This window comes from Cervus canadensis, chromosome 20, assembly GCF_019320065.1.
Source record: "Cervus canadensis isolate Bull #8, Minnesota chromosome 20, ASM1932006v1, whole genome shotgun sequence".
In the NCBI taxonomy this organism is placed as follows: Eukaryota; Metazoa; Chordata; class Mammalia; order Artiodactyla; family Cervidae; genus Cervus; species Cervus canadensis.
In genome coordinates, this window is record NC_057405.1 from 53,655,437 (window position 1) to 53,676,705 (window position 21,269).

Consider the following 21,269-nt stretch of genomic DNA (forward strand, 5'->3'; position numbering starts at 1 on the left):
AAAACAACTTAAAGCATAACTTAATATTTAATAAGAATGATTCAAGAATTTTTAAGTTACAAATCCAGAGAAAGCAAAGACACAGCTCTGAACTAAGACATAGTTTAATAGCATATCCTATTAAAACTAAGTTGGTACTTGATAAAGAAAATGATGGAAATTACTGGATTATTGATACACCTTTCTTATTACTTACCAAGTAATTAGCCTAAAATTTAAGTAATCAAGTAAATCAAAAGCTTCCACCTACAACATATGAAAACACTGGCAGTATAAAACACTTTTCATCATGCAGTTAAATAAAAGAAACATAACACTACATATGTCATCTTAAAAGAGAGCACAGTATTTCTGGGAAAACAAGAGTTTTAGAAAATATAAAAGCATGTTTGTGTTTGGAAATACAGCAGATACAACTTTCTTTAATGAGAGCATCGGGCAATATAAAGTATCATACCTGCAAGCAAAGTACAGTGGAGTGGCTCCTGATACATTTGGTCTGTTAATATCAGCACCACTGTCCAGCAAGCACTGCACTGTCTGGGAAGAAAAGAAACAAAACTAAAGCCAGAGAAGTCAAACAAAGACAGTTACGACAATTTTAATCCATTAATAAGGAAAGTTCTTACCACAACCCAAAGCTTTAAAGAAGAGTAGCAACATGACAATGATGATGGCTGAATAAATTACACTTTTTGGTAAGCTTCGAGCTTCAGGCACTACACAGTATTTGTGGAATTATCAATGTAATGTAAATTGTGTTAACCTGGGAAGGTTCCAGAAAATCACTGACACATGAAGTAGATACCAAAGACTTGAAATGTGGCCAGTACAACTGAGGAATGGAATTTTAAATTTTATTTTATTATAATTAAGTTTAAATAGCCACATAACGGCTAGTAAACTGGACAGTGCTGCTCTAGATATCTGATTTTTTTGCCTCTAAAAATAAAAAGTAGATACCAAAGCTCTAACCTTCTCAAAATTCAAAGAGCATAATAATTACTACAAAATATTAAAAAGCTAAGAAGTCCTTTACAGGTCACAGTAGCCAATGACAACTCAGTTTCTCTGATAGTCATTCACATACACTCTTGTCCCCTAAGCTCTACTTCTGCAATCATCTGATGGGTACTAAGGTACACGTTATCACATGTCTATAGGATAACTAAACATGAATGGACAGACAACATTTAAGATAGAACTGAAGCAGGCCTCTAACCTGAAAAACAAACAGAAAAAGGAAGAAAAATAAAGAAATAAAGGGAACCAAAGAAAATAGCAAAAAGATTTAAAAAGCAACTAATACTTTTAAGACAGACTAGATACTATTCATGGGACACAAACAAGATTCTGGGGGGGAAAATATTCAGAGAATAAGACATTAAAAATTTGATGGAAGAGTAAAAATTCAATGTATATATGCATGTGAAGCCACTTCAGTCGTGTCTGACTCTCTGCAACCCATGAACTATATATAGCCCACCAGACTCCTCTGTCCATGGGGTTCTCTAGGCACGAATACTGAAGTGGGTTGCCATTTCCTTCTCCAGGGGATCTTCCCAACCCAGAGACGGAACCTGGATCTCTTGTGTCTCCTGCAGTGGCATGTGGGTGGGTTCTGTACCACTAGCACCACCTGAGAAGCCCAAAAATTCAATAGAAGTTTAGAAATACAGTGTTGAAAAATTCTACAAGAATCAAAAAGACAAAGGAAACAGGAAAACTAGCCAATCAATCCAAGGAGGCATGTTATAGAAACTGAGAAAAAAGGAAATAAAGGAGGCGAGAGACCAAAAGAAAGTAATCAAGAAACAATACCAAAAAAATCTCCAAGAACTGAAGAACGTAAGTTGCTAGATTGAAAAGGCTCACCAGTGCACAGCTTAATACATTAAAAGACCTACAACAAGGCGTATCAAAGTCAAATTTCATAATACTGGGGATAATAAGATTCCAGAGATAAACAGAATTCAGATTGCCACTAAACTTTTCAAGAGCAACATGGAAATGTAAAAGATGAAACACCCCAAAATTGTAAAGTGAATGACTTTCAATGTAAAATTCCACAGCCAGCCACACTATCATTCAAATATAAGCTTTTAAATAAAAAACATGCTTAGCTATGTAAGATATCCAAAAAATTAACTTCAACACATCTGTTCTCAAGAAGCTACTGGAGGATATTCTCCTCCAAAACAAGGGAATGCAATATATCAAAATAGAAGATGTGGAATCTAGAATACTGAAGATAAAACATAGGTGAGATTAAGAAATACTCAGGGTTAGAGAAAAGCAATGCAAGTGACATTATCTAATGATTTTGTCTTTGAAGAAACCGGTACTGAGAAAGATTTTGTGGGAGCACATAGAAGACTTACTGATTTACACCTATTGGATCATAGAAAAAGCAAGGAAAATTTAAAAAAAAAAAAGGCTATTTTTGCCTCATTGACTACTGTAAAGCCTTTGACTGTGTGGATCACAATAAACTGTGGAAAATTATTGAAGAGATGGGAATATCAGGCCACCTTACCTGTCTCCTGAGAAACCTGTGTGCAGGTCAAGAAGAAACAGTGAGAACCAGACAAAGAACAATGGATTGGCTCAAAATTGGGAAAGGAGTACGTCAAGGCTGTACACTGTCACCTTGTTTATTTAATGTATATGCAGAGTACATCATGTGAAATGTTGGGCTTAATGAATCACAGGCTACAGTCAAAATTGCAGGGAGAAATACTAACAACCTCAGATATGCATTGATATCACTCTAATGGAAGAAAGGGAGGAGGAACTAAAGATGAAAACACTGGCTTAAAAACTCAACATTCAAAAAAAAAAAAACTAAAATCATGGCATCTGTTCCCATCACTTCATGTTAAATAGATGGGGAAAGAGTAGAAACAGTGGCAGACTTTACTTTCTCGGGCTCCAAAACCACTGTAAACAGTGACCACAGCCACAAAATTAAAAGACGCTTGCTCCTTGGAAGAAAAGCTACGACAAACCTAGACAGCGTATTAAAAAGCAGAGACATCACTTTGCCAACAAAGGTCCATATATTCAAAGCTACGGTTTTTCCAATAGTCACATAGAGATGTTAGAATTGAACCATAAAGAAAGCTGAGCACTGAAAAATCAATGCTTTTGAACTGTGGTGCTGGAGAAGACTCTTGAGAGTCCCCTGGACAAGTAAGATCAAATCAGTCAGTCCTAAAGGAAATCAATCCTGAATATTCATTGGGAGGACTAATGCTAAAGCTCCAATACTTTGACCACCTGATGCAAAGAGCCAACTCACTGGGAAACACTGATGCTGAGAAAGATTAAAAGCAGGAGGAGAAGAGGGCAACATAGGATGAGACGGTTGGATGGCATCACTGACGCAATGGACGTGAGCTTGAGCAAACTCCAGGAGATGGTGAAGGACAAGGAAGCCTGGTATGCTGCAGCCTATAAGGTAGCAAAGAGGTGGACATGACTTAGTGACTAAACAACTGATTCACATACCATAAACAAAAACTGGGCAAAGCTAATAGTTATCCTAGAGAAAATGTTACTGTATTACACTACTTGACTCAGCAGTAAACAATATTTACCAAACTATATACAACTAATATTGTCTCACAAAAATCTGATATAATTAAGTTTAGAAATGTGAAGATAGGGCATGGTAAGAGGATTTAAATTAGTTAAATCCTCACTCACTATAACAAGAAATGATTCAGTGATATCTAAAAGTCATAAACTAAGAAAGAAGAATATTATGTGGAAATAGATACAATAAGAGAAGCTAAAAGAATCGAAAATTGTCACCTAGTGATCGCAAATTGAGAAAGAAGGGTATTTAAGGGACTATAATTTTTTATTACAAAGATTTTGATTAAAACATTTTAAGAGATAAGTTATTCATGTATTATTGCTATTTGAATTTACTTCTATCTCAGGAGGAATTCAAAAATCTATATAGTGGCAACTTTATTATATTAAACTTTATTATCAGCTATACAATTGTGAAACTCAGGAGGAGTGGTCAAGAACAACTCTCAAATATAAGAAAATAAGCACTTAGGTTATTATTTTATAAGGCAAGGCCTACTTGAACCTTTTGATCGTGGCTTTTGCCTTTCTGACAACTGACCTAGAAGCTGTGTTTGTGTGATCCAAATCCAAAGTGAGACGGACAGCAGCAATAATGTTCACTGACTGTTACAGAAAGTCTATAGACAACAAGCCATCTCTCAAAAGGCACAGAAGAGATGAAGTCAATTACATCAAAAACCCATACTAATATTCAATTGAGATGCAGCAACCAGAGAAGAGTTGAAATAAAGTAATTAACAAAACATATTATGCATTCATAAAAATTATATAATAGCTAAAAGCATATAATGATATAATATTATGAATAACCTTAGCATGTGGTTGGACACTGTGCTAATAAGCATTTATCATTTAATTTACTGCATCCTGTGGGGAAGTTGATATTCTTTTCTCCAGTTTTACAAGTAGGAAACTCAGTCTCAAAGGGGTCAAGTAATATGCACCCCAATACACAAATAAACAGGGGAGCAGGAATTAAAACCTAAGTCCATGGTCATAACCACTAGACAATTTACCAAAAAAACAGAAATTCTAATTTTTGTAAATTCAGAATAGTAAATAGAATTATGGTTAATCTGGAATATCTTCTTAAATTACATTAATTGTAGATGATCTAATAGTTCCCTATAAATACCTACTTAAGAGTCAAGCTCAAGGACCAACATAAGTTATTTGTGTTTAGTTTTTAAATAATGCCATTTCCATATCCACATAGTTTTCACATTTCTGCATTTTTAAAATTTATACTGTAGAGCTCACAGTAAAATAAACTAGCCATTAGACTAACATATTCCTCTACAAAGTAGTAAGACAAACTTCAGGCAAATCATAGCAAGAAAGCCTGATGCACAATATGAACTGTAATATGTTTCTATCATATCCTTGTACATAGTAAATATTCTACAAATAGATTAAAAATTCTGTTCTTAAGAAAGGAAAACACTTGATTAAGAAAGAAGAAAAAACTCATTCAGCATTTTCTTTTATATTCATAAATCTTTCTGCTTTTCTAACAAAATTATCCCAATTAAGAGCCTCAAAATACACAACTATTAAAAGAAACTTATATTTTTTAAAAGCTTCAATAGACCCCATGTAGATGAAATGTTGTCTAAAGACAAACAAGGAGAAAAACCCACTTCCCTCAGAGTAAGAATAAAAAAATACATAAAGGGATTTGAAGGTAAAGAAAAAGAATTGCCTTGCAGCACTGAAATGAGTGAAAAGTCATCAATCTTTGTGATTTGAAGAAAAAGTTCGCAGATTTCTTTTTGTAAAAGCTCTTAACAGAAACAGAAAGGATAATGCAGAATTCAATTATCGATTAAATTACATAATAAAACAAGCAAGAAAGTCACATAACTTAAAAGTTTCTTTTTTTTTTAATTTCCAGTCTATGTTAAACTACCTATATGTATATGAAGGGTAAAATAACTCTGAAACTAGGAAAACTCAGTTGGAGGAAACTCTTGAGTATTAAATTAAAAACATAAAAGGTCTTGAACAAACAATACTACTTAAGGATCTTAAAATTATACAGAAGCACAAGGCAAAACATAATTGAAGAGAATTCTGGATTCAGCTACTAAAATCCCCAAGGAGTTTTCAGTAACAGACAAACAAATCAGATACAATCCTTTATAAGAATAAGCACTATCAACATACACTTCTCTTAAAGTTACAAAAGAAAAAAACTACAAACATTCAGAAATGGAAAGAAAATGGCAGAAGAACACTGGCTGGAATGATTTTGCATTTGAATAGTCCATTCTCCCTTATATCAAAAATTTCAAAGTTTGTATGTGCTAGTAGTGGGGACCACTTTAGATGCAAGAGTCCCAGCAATGAACAAAATGGACATACATCTGCCTTCATAAAGTTTACATTCTCATGGAAAAGGAAAACAAAGGGACATAAGAAATAAAATATGTAGTGTGCTAGACAGTGATTTAGTGCTATCAGAAAAACTGATAGGATTCTCTATGGCAGATCTGGATTCCATTTGTTTTAGCAAATTTCTCACCCCTAAGCCCCTACACACAAATACTGCTGTGAAAACTGCACTGCATCTCTTTAAAAGACTACAAGCCATGCAGTCCAAAAAAAAAAAAAAAAAATCATTGTAATTTACAATTGTCATAAGTTCCCATTTTCAAAATTTCATGGCTTCTCATTTACTTGCAAAAATTAAGCTTAGCAGCTTACAATTTAGTAAAGGTAAACATGTAAAGCTATAGTAACATAAAATATCTGTGACTGATAGCTGATTACCTGTATGTTTCAAGTTAACATAACAATTTGAAGAACTACACTGAACTGAAATCATTTTATGCATCTAATATAGGTCAGGAAAACATGCTTTTTAAATAATTTAGACCTTCAAATTCCCTGTCCAGCCCCCTTCCCTTTAATACAACAACGTCACACTCTTCTCCTATTCCTAGGTAATCTACAATGGGAGTCTTCCTCCTTACAGAGTAAGAAACTGCTGGCAAGGAATACTGAAAGAAAAGCACTGAAAGGGGATCTGCATATGGCCTTCAAGAAATCCATAAAAAGAAACTACACTTTCAACAGACTTCATGACCTTTCAAGTGATAAAACAACATCCTGAGTGGAAAACTAATGTGCAAACCTAATGTATGGGTCAATCTCAAAAGTCATTTAATTGGAGGCAGCGACTAACCAAGACCACCTGTGCCCAATAAGCTGATAAATTACAAAGCAAGAAATCCAAGGCAGCTCTACTTTATCAATGTCAACTCTCTGAACAACAATGATCAAAGTAAAATGGACCAGATACTCAATATTAAACCATAAGTAAAAATCTGAGTTGCTGTATTATCATTATTAAAGCAATGATAATCAAAAAACAAAAAAAGGATCTTTCACCTCTTGTTAAAAGTAATTCTGATGACAGGACAGCAATGCATAAACAACTTATATACTAAATAAAATGGCCAACTCACTGATCAGTGACTGGTTTATACAGGTCTTCTCTAGAAACCTGTCCACCTAAGCCTGTCGAGATTTTGAATCCATATATAGTATCGAGCAAAAATCAATATTATCCAGTTGTGTTAGAAAAAAACCCACAGTAACAGAACTTTTTCTATTACATGGTCACATTTCCCAGAAGTGATGAAAGGAAAATTCTAACATCAGAATAAATAAAATTACTCTGAACCTAAGACACACTCTGAAATGTTAAGTACATCTACCATTGTGCCTCAAGGCTGAATTCAGTTAATGTTTTTGCAAAAGCTTTCAATTAAGTTTGCATGGCTGTCCTATAATTCTCTGGATGAAAAGCTTGGAAGCTGGCTAAAAATTTCAAGAGGGCTGACTGAACGTAAGTGAACTGTTCCTTAACAAGCCTACAATTTTAGGGGGAAAAAAATGCAGTCAGTTTATCAAAGATCATCTAACTCTAAGCATAGTTCAACTATCATTTCATATTGCTTGTGAACCTTCATATCACTGTATAAATTTAGCACTATAAAGTTTATCCTGATAAAAATAAATTTTCTTTTTTAAGTGAATTGAAATTAATCCAAAAACTAATCCTGCTATATACTCTGACTTACATAAATTGAGACTGAAGCAACTGACAGTTCTCCAGAGTTTCTAAATCCAAGTTATTCCAGGAAAACAGTAATCAACCATTTGTGGCAATTCAACGTGTCAATAAATCTTAAAGACCTAAAGACAATGAAATAAGTTATCAAAAAGTAAGTTCAATTCATCGTCAAAAAAATTGGAGTCAATTATACATATATCTTGCCTGGAGAATCCCATGGACAGAGGAGCCTGGCAGGCTATAGTCCATGGAGTCACAAAGAGTTGGACACGACTGAGTGACTACACCTTCATGACAATATTAGTTTTTTTACTATACTTCCAAAAGTGAGATTAAAAATCAAACACCACACTGGGCCTAGCTTACTGCACAAGAGTAAATGAATTAAAGAGTTCAGGTAGTGATCTTTGTACTGTTCTTACAGATTCATATCAATATTAATAATGGCAATAACAGTACCAATACTATCATTACTCTTAAGTGTCTTCCAAAGTGTTCACAACACTTAAATTATGTAATCAGTAGACAGAATATACCTTAGGAGACAGATAAGGATAGAAGAAGAAAAAAGCTGCCAGACTATATAGTAAGCCAGATGAATAACCAAATTCTCAAATGATTTTCTATTTGAAATCAATATCCACAGACAATACAATAATTCTGGTATTGTATAGCTCCCCTTCATGGATCACAGCCTGTCTTGATGAAGGGGCTGGTGTAACTTAATAAAGTGAAGAGCAATGCCGTGCAGGGCCACCCAAGACAGACAGATCATAGTGAAGAGTTCTGACAAAATGTGATCCACTGGAGCAGGAAATGGCAAACCATTCCAGTATTCTAACCTCAAGAACCACATGAACAGTATGAAAAGGCAAAAAGATATGACACCAGAAGATGAGTTACCCAGGTCAAAAGGTAGCTAATATGCTATTAGGGAAAAGTAGAGGGCAATTACTAATAGCTCCAGAAAGAATGAAGTAGTTGGGCCACGGTGGAAACGATGCTCAGTTGTAGATGTGTTGAAAGTGAAGTCTGATACTGTAAAGAAGACTATTGCATAGGAACATAGAATGATAGGTCTATGAATCAAGGCAAAGAGCTGACACATTGGAAAAGACCCTGATGCTGGGAAAGATTGGTGGCAGAAGGAGAAGGGGACACCGGAGGAAGAGATGGTTGATGTCATCACTGACTCAATGAGCAGTGAGCAAACTCAGGGAGATAGTGAAAAACAGGGAAGCCTGGTATGCTGCAGTTCATGGGGTTGCAAAGAGTCAGACATGACTTAGCAACTGAATAAATTAGATGTGGTCAAGCAGGAGATGACAAGAGTGGACATCTACATCTTAGGAATCAGTGAACAAAAATGGACAGGAATGAACAAATTTAATTCAGATGACCATTATATCTACTACTGTGGGCAAGAATCCCTTAGAAGAAATGGAGCAGCCCTTATAGTCAACAAGAGTCCAAAATTCAGTACTTGGGTGCAATCTAAGAAAATGACAGAATGATCTCCATTCATTTCTAAGGCAAACAATTCAACATCACAGTAACTCAAGTCTATGCCTCAACCACTGATGCCAAAGAAGTTGAAATAGACTGGTTCTATGAAGATGCTGCGATTCATGGGGTCACAAAGAGTCAGACACGACTGAGCGACTGAACTGAACTGATGAAGATATACAAGAACTTCTAGAACTAACACCAAAAAAGATGTGCTTTTCATCAGAGGGGATTGGAATGCAAAGGTAGGAAGTCAAGAGATACCTGGAGTAACAGTCAAGTTTGGTCTTGGAGAACAAAATGAAGCAGGGCAAATATTAAGAGAATTTGGCCAAGAGAATACACTGGTCACAGGAACCACCCTTTTCCAACAACACAAGAGACAACTCTACACATGGGCATCACCAAATGGTCAATATAAAAATCAGACTGACTATACTCTTTGCAGCCAAAGATGGAGAAGCTCTATAAAGTCAGTAAAAACAAGACCTGGAGCTGACTGTGGCTCAGATCATCAGCTCCTTATTGCAAAATTCAGGCTTAATTGAAGAAAGTATGGGAAACCACTAGGCCATTCAGGTATAATCATCTCCCTTATGATTATACAGTGGAGATGACAAATAGATTTAAGGGATTACATCCGGTAGACAGAGTGCCTAAAGAACTATGGACAGAGGACTGGAACAACGTACAGGCAGAAGTGACCAAAATCATCCCAAAGAAAAAGAAATGTAAGGCAAAATGGTTGTCTGAGGAGGCTTTACCAATAGCCAAGGAAAGAAAAGAAGTGAAAAGCTAGAAGAAAGGGAAAGGCATAACAGACTGAAGGCAGAGTTCCAGAGTATAGCAAGGAGAGCTAAGAAGGCCTTCTTAAATGAACAGTGCTGAGAAATAGAGGAAAACAATAGAATGGACAAGACTAAAGATCTCTTCAAGAAAACTGGAGAAAGGGAACGTTTCATGCAAGAATGAAGAATGGGCAGGATAAAGGACAGAAACAGTAAGGACCTAACAGAAGCAGAAGAGGTGGCAAGAACACACAGAAGATCTGTACAAAAAAGGTCTGAATGATCTGGACAACCGCAACGCTGTCGTCACTCATCTAGAGGCAGACGCCCTAGCGTGTGAAGACAGGTGGCCTTAGGAAGCAGTACTATAAACAAGGCGAGTGGAGGGGATGGAACCCCAGCCGAGCTATCTCAAATCCTAAAAGACCAGGCTGTCAAAGTGCTGCACTCACTGTGTCAGCAGATTTGGAAACTCAGCAGTGGCCACAGGGCTGGAAAAGGTCAGCTTTCACTGCAATGCTAACGAATGTTCAAACTACTGGACAACTGCATGTTTCGCATGCTAGTAAGGTGGTGTTCAAAATCTTTCAAGCTAGGCTTCAGCAGTATATGAACTGAGAACTTCTAGATGTACAGACTGGATTTAGAAAAGGTAGAGGAACCAGAGATCAAACTGCCAACATCCGCTGGATCATAGAGAAAGCAAGGTAATTCCAGAAAAACATCTAGTTCTGCTTCACTGACTACACTAAAGCCTTTGACTTTGTGGATCACAGCTAACTGTGGAAAATTCTTAAATCAGACCGCCTTACCCGTCTCCTGAGAAACCTGTATGCAGGTAAAGAAGCAACAGAACCGGACATGGAACAACAGACTGGTTCAAAATTGGGAAAGGCATTAAGACAAGGCTATATATTGTCACCCTGTTTATTTAACATCTATGCAGAGTACATCATTCAATATGTTGGGCTGGATGAATCACAGGCTGGAATCAAGATTGCAGGGAAAAATATCAACAATCTCAGATACGCAGATGATACCATTCTAATGGTAGAAAGTAAAGAGGAACTAAAGAGCTTTTTGATGAGGGTGAAAAAGGAGAGCAAAAAGGCTGGCTTAAACTCAACATTCAAATAACTAAGATCATGGCATCTGGTCCCATCACTTCATGGCAAACAGAAGGGGAAAAAGTGGAAGCAATGACAGATTTTCTTTTCTTGGGCTCCAAAATCACTGCAGATGTTGACTACAGCCATGAAATTAAAAGACACTTGCTCCCTGGAAGAAGAGCCATGACAAACCTATACAGCATATTAAAAGTAGAGATGTCACTTTGATGACAAAGGTCCATATAGTCAAAGCTATGGTTTTTCCAGTGGTCATATATGGATATGAGAGTTGGACTATAAAGAAGGCTGAGTGCCCAAGAATTGATGCTTTTGAATTGCAGTGCTGGAGAATATTCTTGAGAGTCCCTTGGACTGCAAGGAGATGAAACCAGTCCATCCTAAAGGAAATCAGTCCTGAACATTCACTGGAAGGACTGATGCTAAAGCTAATGCTCCAATACTTTGGTCACCTGATGAAAAAAGCCAACTTATTGGAAAAGATCCTGATGCTGGGTAAGACCGAAGGCAAAAGGAAAAGAGGGTAGCAGAGGATGAGATGGTTAGATGGCAACACTGACTCAATGGACATGAATTTGAGCAAATTCCAGGAGACAGTGAAGGACTGGGAAGCCTGGCGCAGTCCAGGGGGTCCAAGAGTCAGAACTGAAGTAGTTTAAAATCATAATGCTATTATGTCACAAGGACAAAAATGATCATACTGTATTCTTCAACTGACCAAACCACTTCCTTCCAGCAAGAGGATGAAAAGATCCTTATCTTGATTTACCTATAACAAAACAGATGCATCTATATGAAATTATGTCAAAAATTACTCAATTTCTTAATTATGACAAAATCAATCTTTCTTGCAAATCTTTTATCTGCAAAAAAAAGGTAATGTAAATGTGCTTTGATGTGTCATCAAAGCACAAATACAGTATTCAATTATAAGTTCTACAAAGCTTTAGAGCTCTTAGCCAGTCCAAAATCTTTTCATGCATTCTTCAGATTTTCCCTAAAATGAGATTAAAAGGTAAATTTCAGAGCATTTCTTTATCATATCATCCTCTTTAATCTGAAAAGAGCTGATATGCTTTTAAAAATATTTTTAATGGAGCTTCTTTCCCTCTCTAAAGTTTTACATTTTATTCTATAAAAGATGTGTGTATGCTCAATCCTGTCCGACTCTTTGCGACTCATGCACTGCAGTCCACCAGGCTCCTCTGTCCACGGAATTTTCCAGGCAAGAATACTGGAGTGGGTTGCCATTTGCTACTCCAGGGGATCTTCCCAACCCAGGGATCCAACCCACATCTCCTATGGCTCCTGCACTGGCAGGTGAATTCTCTACCACTAAGCCTTCTGGGGAGCCCCATAAAATATATAATCAACATATAGTATTGATTCTAAACTTAAAAATAGCATCTTAAAACCTATGTGGACTGGTATATGTCCACATGAACATAAGTTTTGAAGATCTTTTAATGAGTTTACGCAAAAGTTAACTACTTTGAGACAACACAAAGGCCATTTCACTTGCTGATTCTGACAAAGCATTTTAGACTTTGTCCAACTTATGGAAAGACATGCAGTTAAAAACAAAATCAATAATCCCTACACCCTATAACAACTTACATCTCAGAACCCTTAAATCAGATTCAACTTAAGATAAAAGAATATGCTCATCCACTAAGATTTGAACAGGTCCCACAAACACATTATGACAATAGGTAATATTAACACAACTATCAACACAGATTTTTAGAGGTGGAATTCTGTCTGGAGGCTAGGAAATGGACTAATTTTTCAAGATTCTTTCTTGCCCCAATTGAAGGATTAAAAATATATACAATGAATCGGAAAATAGTGCTAAACATTCCCTTTGTGTATGATCCTCGCAGGTAACTATAATGGACCAAATATGTCAGAAAGGAACCTCACTCACTAATACAATCAACCACAAGTCAACGTGGCTTTTTATACTCATCCTCCTATACTATATCTGCAAAATCTCACCCTGTGAAACCCATCACCACCATGAAGTCAAGCCACCTATAAATCTGAAAATACAGTTCTTCAAAGGCCATCTGACTATGAGCAATTCTCCCTTACTTTACCACACCTGCTTTAGGTTGTAAACCATATGGAGTGTATTATACTAACTACTCTTCAATAACTTCAGTAGGCAATTCTAAATTTTCAGTGCACGCTGTAATGCACATGTTTTGAACCAAGGTTTTCTGAGTAATTTTTGCTTCTTCACTGGCTCAAAGAATGTAAAATTACCTTTTGTAGATAATTCCTAACCTGAATTTAGTTTTTCACTACACAAGTTACTGGGCAACAGATATAGTTTACAATCTTAGTAAATGATATGCCACTCATTTTTTTCAGCAGTGTTTATTATTAAAGCAGGTACTTTTCTGTTGAGTAAGAGCTACCAGCAGGACTCTAACAGGCAACAATTGCTTACTGGGGCCTGTCAAGATTAGAACATTTTAGATAATTTTTTTCCCCACTCAGAATACTTCTTAAATTTAGTAATACTGACTTGCAGAAAGTAAAAAGTAATGAAAAGGAATAATCCTGAAAACACTGAATAAGTTTTCAGATGATAAAAGACAAAAGAATAATAATGAACACTGGTGTTCAGAAGAAATGCCAGGAAAGAAAAAAATATTCATATCTCTCTTTTATCCAACTCTTATTAAAACATATGACAATGTCAACTTTGAGCTCAGTACCTTAAAGAAGTGCAATATTTTGTGAATTGAGGTCATACATAAAGCATCTTGGTATGCAGGAGCCAACCTCCTGAACCATGTTAGGAAAAAAGTGTTTGCAAAGACAGAAATCCAGATTCCACCAAGAATTCTCCCAACAAAAACATTAGACTCAGAATGTGTACAAAATAATAAACATAAACTTCTTATCTTTGTAGATTCTGATGGTGTTTTTTTGTTTTCAGTTGGTTTTTTATTTTAGTTAGCAAATAAATAATATTCTATTATCCATAATGTTAAATGTGGGAAAAAACTGAAAGTAACCAGGATATGAAATTATAAAAAGCAGAAAGTCAATCTAAAATCTTAAGCTAACAATCTTTAAATAAGGTAGCAGTCTCCTAATGAGAAAGAAAACTATCAGCAATTTTAAAAGCCAAGTGTTTATACATAGGGATAAGAGTAAAGTTCTGCCATTAAACAAATGCATGATTTTAGAAATCAACAGTAAGAAAGAAAATAGCTGTGATTCTAGTGCTTATATAGTACTTATATGCCAAGGGAGTAAAAAAATATGATAACCCAAGTTGAACTATTTAAGCAACGTTGGAGCTTACTCTCTTCATGGTCTAATTCCAAAACTTGAGGCTTAATGGTAAAAATATGAAAATGATAAACAAAAAAAAAAATGAAAAAGTTGTTTGGTAAAACCGAGAACAGAATAAACATTATAAACTTAAATCATTTGTTAATATTTAAAATTTAAAACATACAGCTAATAAATCTATGATTCAAAAATAAAATTGAAGTCCAAATTACATTAGACATATTTAAAAGCACTATTTTCTGTTCTTTTTATCCACAAAGAATATACTCATCAGAAGTGCACATGATGCAGAAAATGTTTTAAGATTTTGCTTTATGTTTCCAATTATGCACAGTGAAAAACTTCTCATGAATTCAAAGTTAAAAAAAAAAAAAACCACACATGCAACTTAAAGTCCTTGAGGCTTAATTTACCGTCTTGTGACCATTCTGGCAGGCCACATGCAGCGCTGTCTGCCCCATGGCATCCTCAACATCGACGTCACTGACGTGTTGAACAAGGTCATGGAGTAGTTCTGTCCGCCCATTCACAGCCAGCCAGTGTATCTGTACAGCCATTTAGTTACTTAACATTTATGCAGGAGTATTTCATATAAAAACAGCAAATAAATAATTCAATTATTTCTCAACTGTGAGCACTACATGCATACCAAAGATTAAAATTAAAATTTAAGCCAATATAATTTTTTCTTATATTTTAAATGGGGGAAAATATGTATCAGGATGTAGGTTACACAGTCATGTACTTCGAAATCAAGCATTTCAATGTTCAAAGTAATTAAAAATCCTAAACTGAGGATCACTAATACTCTGCTTCTTAGATGACCATGGACTGTATGTATAGTTTATCTCTAGAGAAGAGGTACTGAATGTTTTCCCTTCCCCAGAAATAAACATAAGTCAAAAAGTAATCAACACAGTAGGGGTCATATTCTTTATTTCCTATATTTTACAGTTAATGCATAAAACATACATAAGTAACATATATGGGGAAGATAAAAAATATAAAACACCTAGAAGTCTACAACTCAAAGATAATGCTATAACTTTGGTCTATCCTGTCCACGCATTTTTTCATCTGCCTTTTTTCCATTAAAAAAATATATCATGCAACTTGTTTTCAAATGGTAGCTTTGAACCCAAGCACCAGTTCCTACTTCTTCCCAAACCTCTGATATGTCAGTAAAGGGTTCTTTTTCTTAAACAACAGATCTATTAAGATAATGGAGGAGGAAATGGCAACCCACTCCAGTATTCTTGCTGGGAAAATCCCATGGACAGAGCAGCCTCCCAGGCAACAGTCCAAGAGGCTGCAAAGAGTCGGACACTACTGAGCAAATGAATATGCACATTAAGATAAAGAACAGAAGAGAGTACAATAGCAACACATTTTGGAAGCTTTTGTCTGTTTTGTCAGAACAGAAAGATGACCCCTAAACCAGTAAGAGAGAACACTAAGAAGGAAACTTGAGATCATAGAACTCCCCAAAAGCTCAAGAAGAGGTAGCAAGCACCCTGCAGTGTCTCTTAGTTACATATAACTTTTATATGAATTAGGAAACCAAAAGATCTGTGTGACTCGCTTTCTGCAGCATTCATTTTATTAACAAGGTCAGGAACAGAACCTGCATTATCTCCAAGGTATGTATATAAATAAAAACCCAAAACAAGAGAAAGGCAAAGGCATCTCCAGGATGATGGTGAACAGATATTCCAAATAACGCTGTATAGGAAGCCAAGAAATCAACCATTATGACTTAAATCTAACAGCAGTCTCCATAAGAGACTCTCTCAAAACTATTCAAGATGAAAGGTAGTAAACATATGTTATGAAGATATTTACAAAGTTCAGGGAAACTCTAGTAATGAATTGACAATACACATTTAGAAACAAAATTTTGAGCTGCAATGAAGGGAGTAACAGAAAAGACATATGGATTGAAAAGGAAAAGCCATAATTATCTTAATTTGCAGATGATATGATTATCTATGTAGAAAATCCTAAGGAGTCTACCAGAAACTCCTGAATTAATCAAGTGAGTTCAGCAAGGTCACAAGATATGTGATCAACACATAAAAAGCAATTGTATCTCCATGTACTATCAACAAACATGCAGAAATCAAAATTAAAAATAATGGTATTTACAATTGCTACAAAGAAAATAAAATGTCTAGCTATACAGTTAAAACTTGCACAAGATCTGTACGCTGAGCAACATAAAATTCTAATGAAAGAAATCAAAGATTTAAATAAACGGAGAGACATACTGTGTTTACAGATTGGAAGACTCAACATAGTAAAGATGTCAATTCTCCCCAAATTGATCTATAGGCTTAATGCAATTCCAATAAAAAAAAAAACCTCAGTGGCTTTTTCATCATAGACAAGTTTATTCTAAAATTTATAAAGATGGGTGAAAGAACCAAAGTAGCTAACACAATCTTGACAAAAATGAAGTGGGAGTTATTATTCTACATGATATTAAGGCTTACTATATAGCTAGAGTAATCAAGACAGTGTGATAATGGCAAATGCACATAGATCACTGGAACAGAACTGAGGACCCAGAAATAACCCCATACAGGTATGCCTAAAACATTTTTGAGAGAGATACAAAGCTAATTTTACACAGGAAGTATATAGTCTTTACAACAAATAGTGAGAGAGTAACTAGAATTCATAGATAAAAAAATGAGCCTTGACTTAAGCATCACAGACAAATATTAGCTTAAATCAGATCATAGGTTTAGATATAAAATGGGAAATTATAAAACTTTTTGAAAAAGGTAAGAGAAAATCTTCAGGCTCTACAGCAAGGTAAAGAGTTCCTAAACTTGACACCAAAAACACAATCCATAAATGTAAAAACTGATATACTAAACTTCATCAAAATTTAAAACTTTCATACTACAAAAGACCCAGTTAAGAGTTTTAAAAGGCAAAGTAAAGACTGGGAGAAAATATTTGCAAGTCACATACCTGACAAAGGTTTGGTATCTCCAAAATACAAAGAATTCTAACAATTCCATTTAAAAAAAAAAAAAACAGAAAATGGGCAAATGACTTGAACTCATTTCACAAAATAGGATATACAGATGGCAAATAAAACACACGAAAAGCTGTTCAACATTGGCAATTAGGTAAACGCGAATTAAAACCACAATGAGATTATCACTACATACATACCTATCAAGATGACTAAAATAAAATACAGTGACAACACCGAATGCTGGCGAGAATGACAGAAAACTAGATCCTTCATATGTTGCAGGTGGGAGTATAAGATGATACAGTGAGCCTGGAAAAGCTTTCCAGTGCATTTTAAAACTAAACATGAAACTACCATACAACCTAGCAACTGTATTCCTGGGCATTTACTCGCTAAAACATGAAACCTTTATGTTCACACAAAAACCTGTACACTATGTTCATGGCAGCTTTATTCACAATAGGCCCAAACAGGAAACAACCCAGATGTCTTTCAACAGGTGAATGGTTAAACCATCAGTGGTACATCTACACCAAGAAATACTGGTCAGCAGTGTAGAGGAATGAATTATTAATACACACAACCAAGATCCATCCCCATGGAATATGATGAGCACACAAAAGCCCATTCCTAGTATGATTCCATTTATATTATAGTCTTGAAATGACAAAATTTTAGAAATGAAAAACAGATTACTGGTTGCCAGGGTTAGGCATGGGATGAAGGAAAGGAAAGGTGTGGTTATAAAACAAAACAAAAAACATCTTTTTGGAGTTGGAAACATAGTAGTGGACTATGGTAGTGGACACAAACTGCGGTAGTGGACACATAGAGCTATAAAGGTAGTAAATCTGTCTAAAACTTAACATACATACATAAACAGGTAAAAGTGGATACAAGTTAAACTGGAGAAATCTAAATAACATAAATTGTATCATTGTCAATATACTGGTCATAACATTATACTATGGTTTTATAAAATGTTACCATTGAGGAAAACTGTGCAAAATATACAGAGGATTTCTTTGTATTATTTCTTACAGCTGCGTATGAATCTACAAGTATCTCATTTTTGAAAATACAATTATTAATCACATGAAAAACAAAATGCTATGAGAGAAAGAAAAGCAACTACAGGGACTTCCCTGGCAGTCCAATGGTTAAGACTCTGCACTCCCAGTGCAGGGGACATGGGTATGATGCCTGGTCATGGGACTAACAACCCACATGCCACAAAACACAGGGTCCCCCCACCCCCAAAAAGCAACTGTAGTAAACTTTTTGGACTAACTATGAACAGCTTTTATTTAGCCAAAAAATTAAAACACTGAAAAATGACCTAACAAAAATTACAGCTCTATTGGATGGGTGTGAGGGAAATGTGCTTGTACATGATGGGATAAGAGGAGGTAAGGCTAAAAAAGAATCACTTAACTTTATATTCCAGAAAGTCAATAGGTGATGCCTAAAACTGAAAAGTCAAAAGCAGTAGTACTAGCATGTTATTTAGAATTAGAGAAACAAAATTTTTAAATCTATTAAAATAATTGAGAAAAGTTGACTGTGGAGTGAGAAATTTGGAAGCTGAGGAGGAAGGTCAAAAGAATGTTACTAAAGACCTAGATGTGAAACCAGACACTATAAAACTCCTAGAGGAAAACAAAGGCGGAACACTCTCTGACATAAATCATAGCAACATCTTTTTGATCTACCTCCCAGAATAATGGAAATAAAAAATAAATAAATGGGGCCTACTTAAACTCAAAAGCTTTTGCACAAAGGAAACAAAAATACAAATGAAAAGACAGCCAACAAATTGGGAGAAAATATTTGCAAATATTTGTGACTGATAAGGGATTAGTCTCCAAAATTTACAAATAGCTTATGACATTTAACAGCATCAAAAGAAACAACCCACTAAAAAAATACACAGAAGACCTAAATAGACATTTCTCCAATGAAGACATACAGATGGCCAATAATCACATGAAAAGATGTTCAACACTGCTAATTATTAGAGAACTGTAAATCAAAATTATAACTATCATCAAAAAAATCACAAACAATAAATGCTGGAGAGGGTATGGAGAGAAAGGAACCCACCTACACTGTTAGCAGGAATATAAATTGGTACAGGCACTATGGAGAAGAGTATGGAGGTTTCTTTAAAAACTAAAAATAGAGCTACCATATGACCCTGCAATTGCACTCCTGGGCATATAGCCAGAGAAAAACAAGATCTGAAAGGATACATGCATCCCAATGTTCACTGCAGCCCTGTTTACAACAGCCAAGAGAGGGGGCAACCTACATGTCCACTGACAGAGGAATGGCTCAAGAAGACGTGGTAAATATATACAATGGAATATTACTCAGCCATTAAAAGGAATGAAATAATGCCACTTATAGCAACATGGATGGGCCCAGAGACTATCATACTGAGTGAAGTAAGTCAGATAAAGAAATGTCATATGACATCCGTTATATAAGAAATCTAAGAAAGAAATGATACAAATGAACTTATTTACAAAACAGAAAGAGACTCAGACTTATAAAATGAACTTATGGTTGCCAGGGGAAGGGATACTTAGGGAGTTTGAGATGGCCACATATACATGCTGTATTTACAGCCCTTGGGGCTTACTGTGTAGCACTGGGAACTCTGGGCAGTGCTATGTGGCAGCAGAGGTGGGAGGGAGGCTGAGGGAAGAAAGGGCACAGGTGTATATACGGCTGCGTCCCTCTGCTGTCCACCTGAGACCACCACAGCGTCTGTAACCTTCTGTGTGTGTGTGTGCTCAGTTGCTCAGTCACGGTCAACTTTTTGCAGCCCCATGGACTGTAGTCTCCCAGGCTCCTCCGTCCATGGAATCTTTCAGGGATGCTGGAGTGGGCTGCCATTCCCTACTCGAGGGCTCTTCCCGACCCGGGAAGTGCATCACTCGCACTGGCAGGCGGCCTCCTGATCACTGCGCCACCTGGGAAGCCCTGTTAACTGGCTGCACCCCAATACAGAAAAAAAGTTCAAAAGACAAGAGAAATTAAAGAAAAACAAAGAGAATGTTTATTTTTTTCAGGCTAAGAGTGTCATAAAGTAGATGTACATTTATTTAACATAAAATGCCATATAATTCACAGGCCTTACAATTCATCTATTTAAAGCATACAGCTTACTGGGTTTTAGTATATTCACAGAGTTGTGCAATCATCACTACAATCAATTTCAGAACATTTTCATTTCTCCCAAAGAAGCCCTGTACCCATTAGCACTTCCATTTCCTGAGATGGATACAGAAGATACATGTTTCACTCTGGCTCTGCCACCTGTGTGAAGAAACTCACCCACTGCCTTCAGTTTTTCTTACTGATGTTCCTCTGCTTTTTCCTCATAGGACTCTTAGAGGCAATGAATTTTGTTTGACAGTAGTTGGGAGACAGCATAGGCAACATAACCAAACAAAGATCACTTCATTCTTATTGCCTCACTTTTATAATTTTGCTGAGTTCAGAACAAACCAAGTATAAACATTTCACCCTTAACATCAATATGTATAAATTAGCTAAGAAGTGTACCTGAAATCATTCTGTACCTTCCCAATTACAACAAAGAAATATACTGCAGAAATATTTGTACTACACTTTGTATTACTATTACTTTTGATATTATTTTCTAAAAGTATTTCTAAAATCTCAGACAAAAACTCTTAGCACTTACTGCAGTAAGACCTTCATTATTACAAATGTTGACATCAGCACTGTATTCTAATAATTTACTCATGCATTTCTTTTGCCTGAAAAGAAAAAGAGACAGTAAAGACAACTGTTACTAAAAAAATAAACAAATGAAAATTATTTTACTGAAA

The 21,269-nt window shown here is 35.7% G+C and overlaps 1 protein-coding gene across 5 annotated transcripts in view; it reads right to left on the bottom strand.

Moving 5' to 3' along the window:
- Positions 1–21,269, bottom strand: part of HACE1 (HECT domain and ankyrin repeat containing E3 ubiquitin protein ligase 1) — a 117,510-nt gene that overhangs the window by 82,365 nt on the left and 13,876 nt on the right. The window contains exons 5-7 of one of the 5 annotated variants that reach the window (XM_043439087.1): positions 21,122–21,197; positions 14,831–14,962; positions 458–540 (exon numbers count right to left, since the gene is read on the bottom strand). In XM_043439087.1, the coding sequence (XP_043295022.1) occupies positions 458–540; positions 14,831–14,962; positions 21,122–21,197 (291 nt within the window). Of the gene's footprint in view, positions 1–457; positions 541–14,830; positions 14,982–21,121; positions 21,198–21,269 lie in introns of those variants that run through there. The other 4 variants (XM_043439089.1, XM_043439088.1, XM_043439090.1 and 1 more) reach the window with 4 other exon arrangements.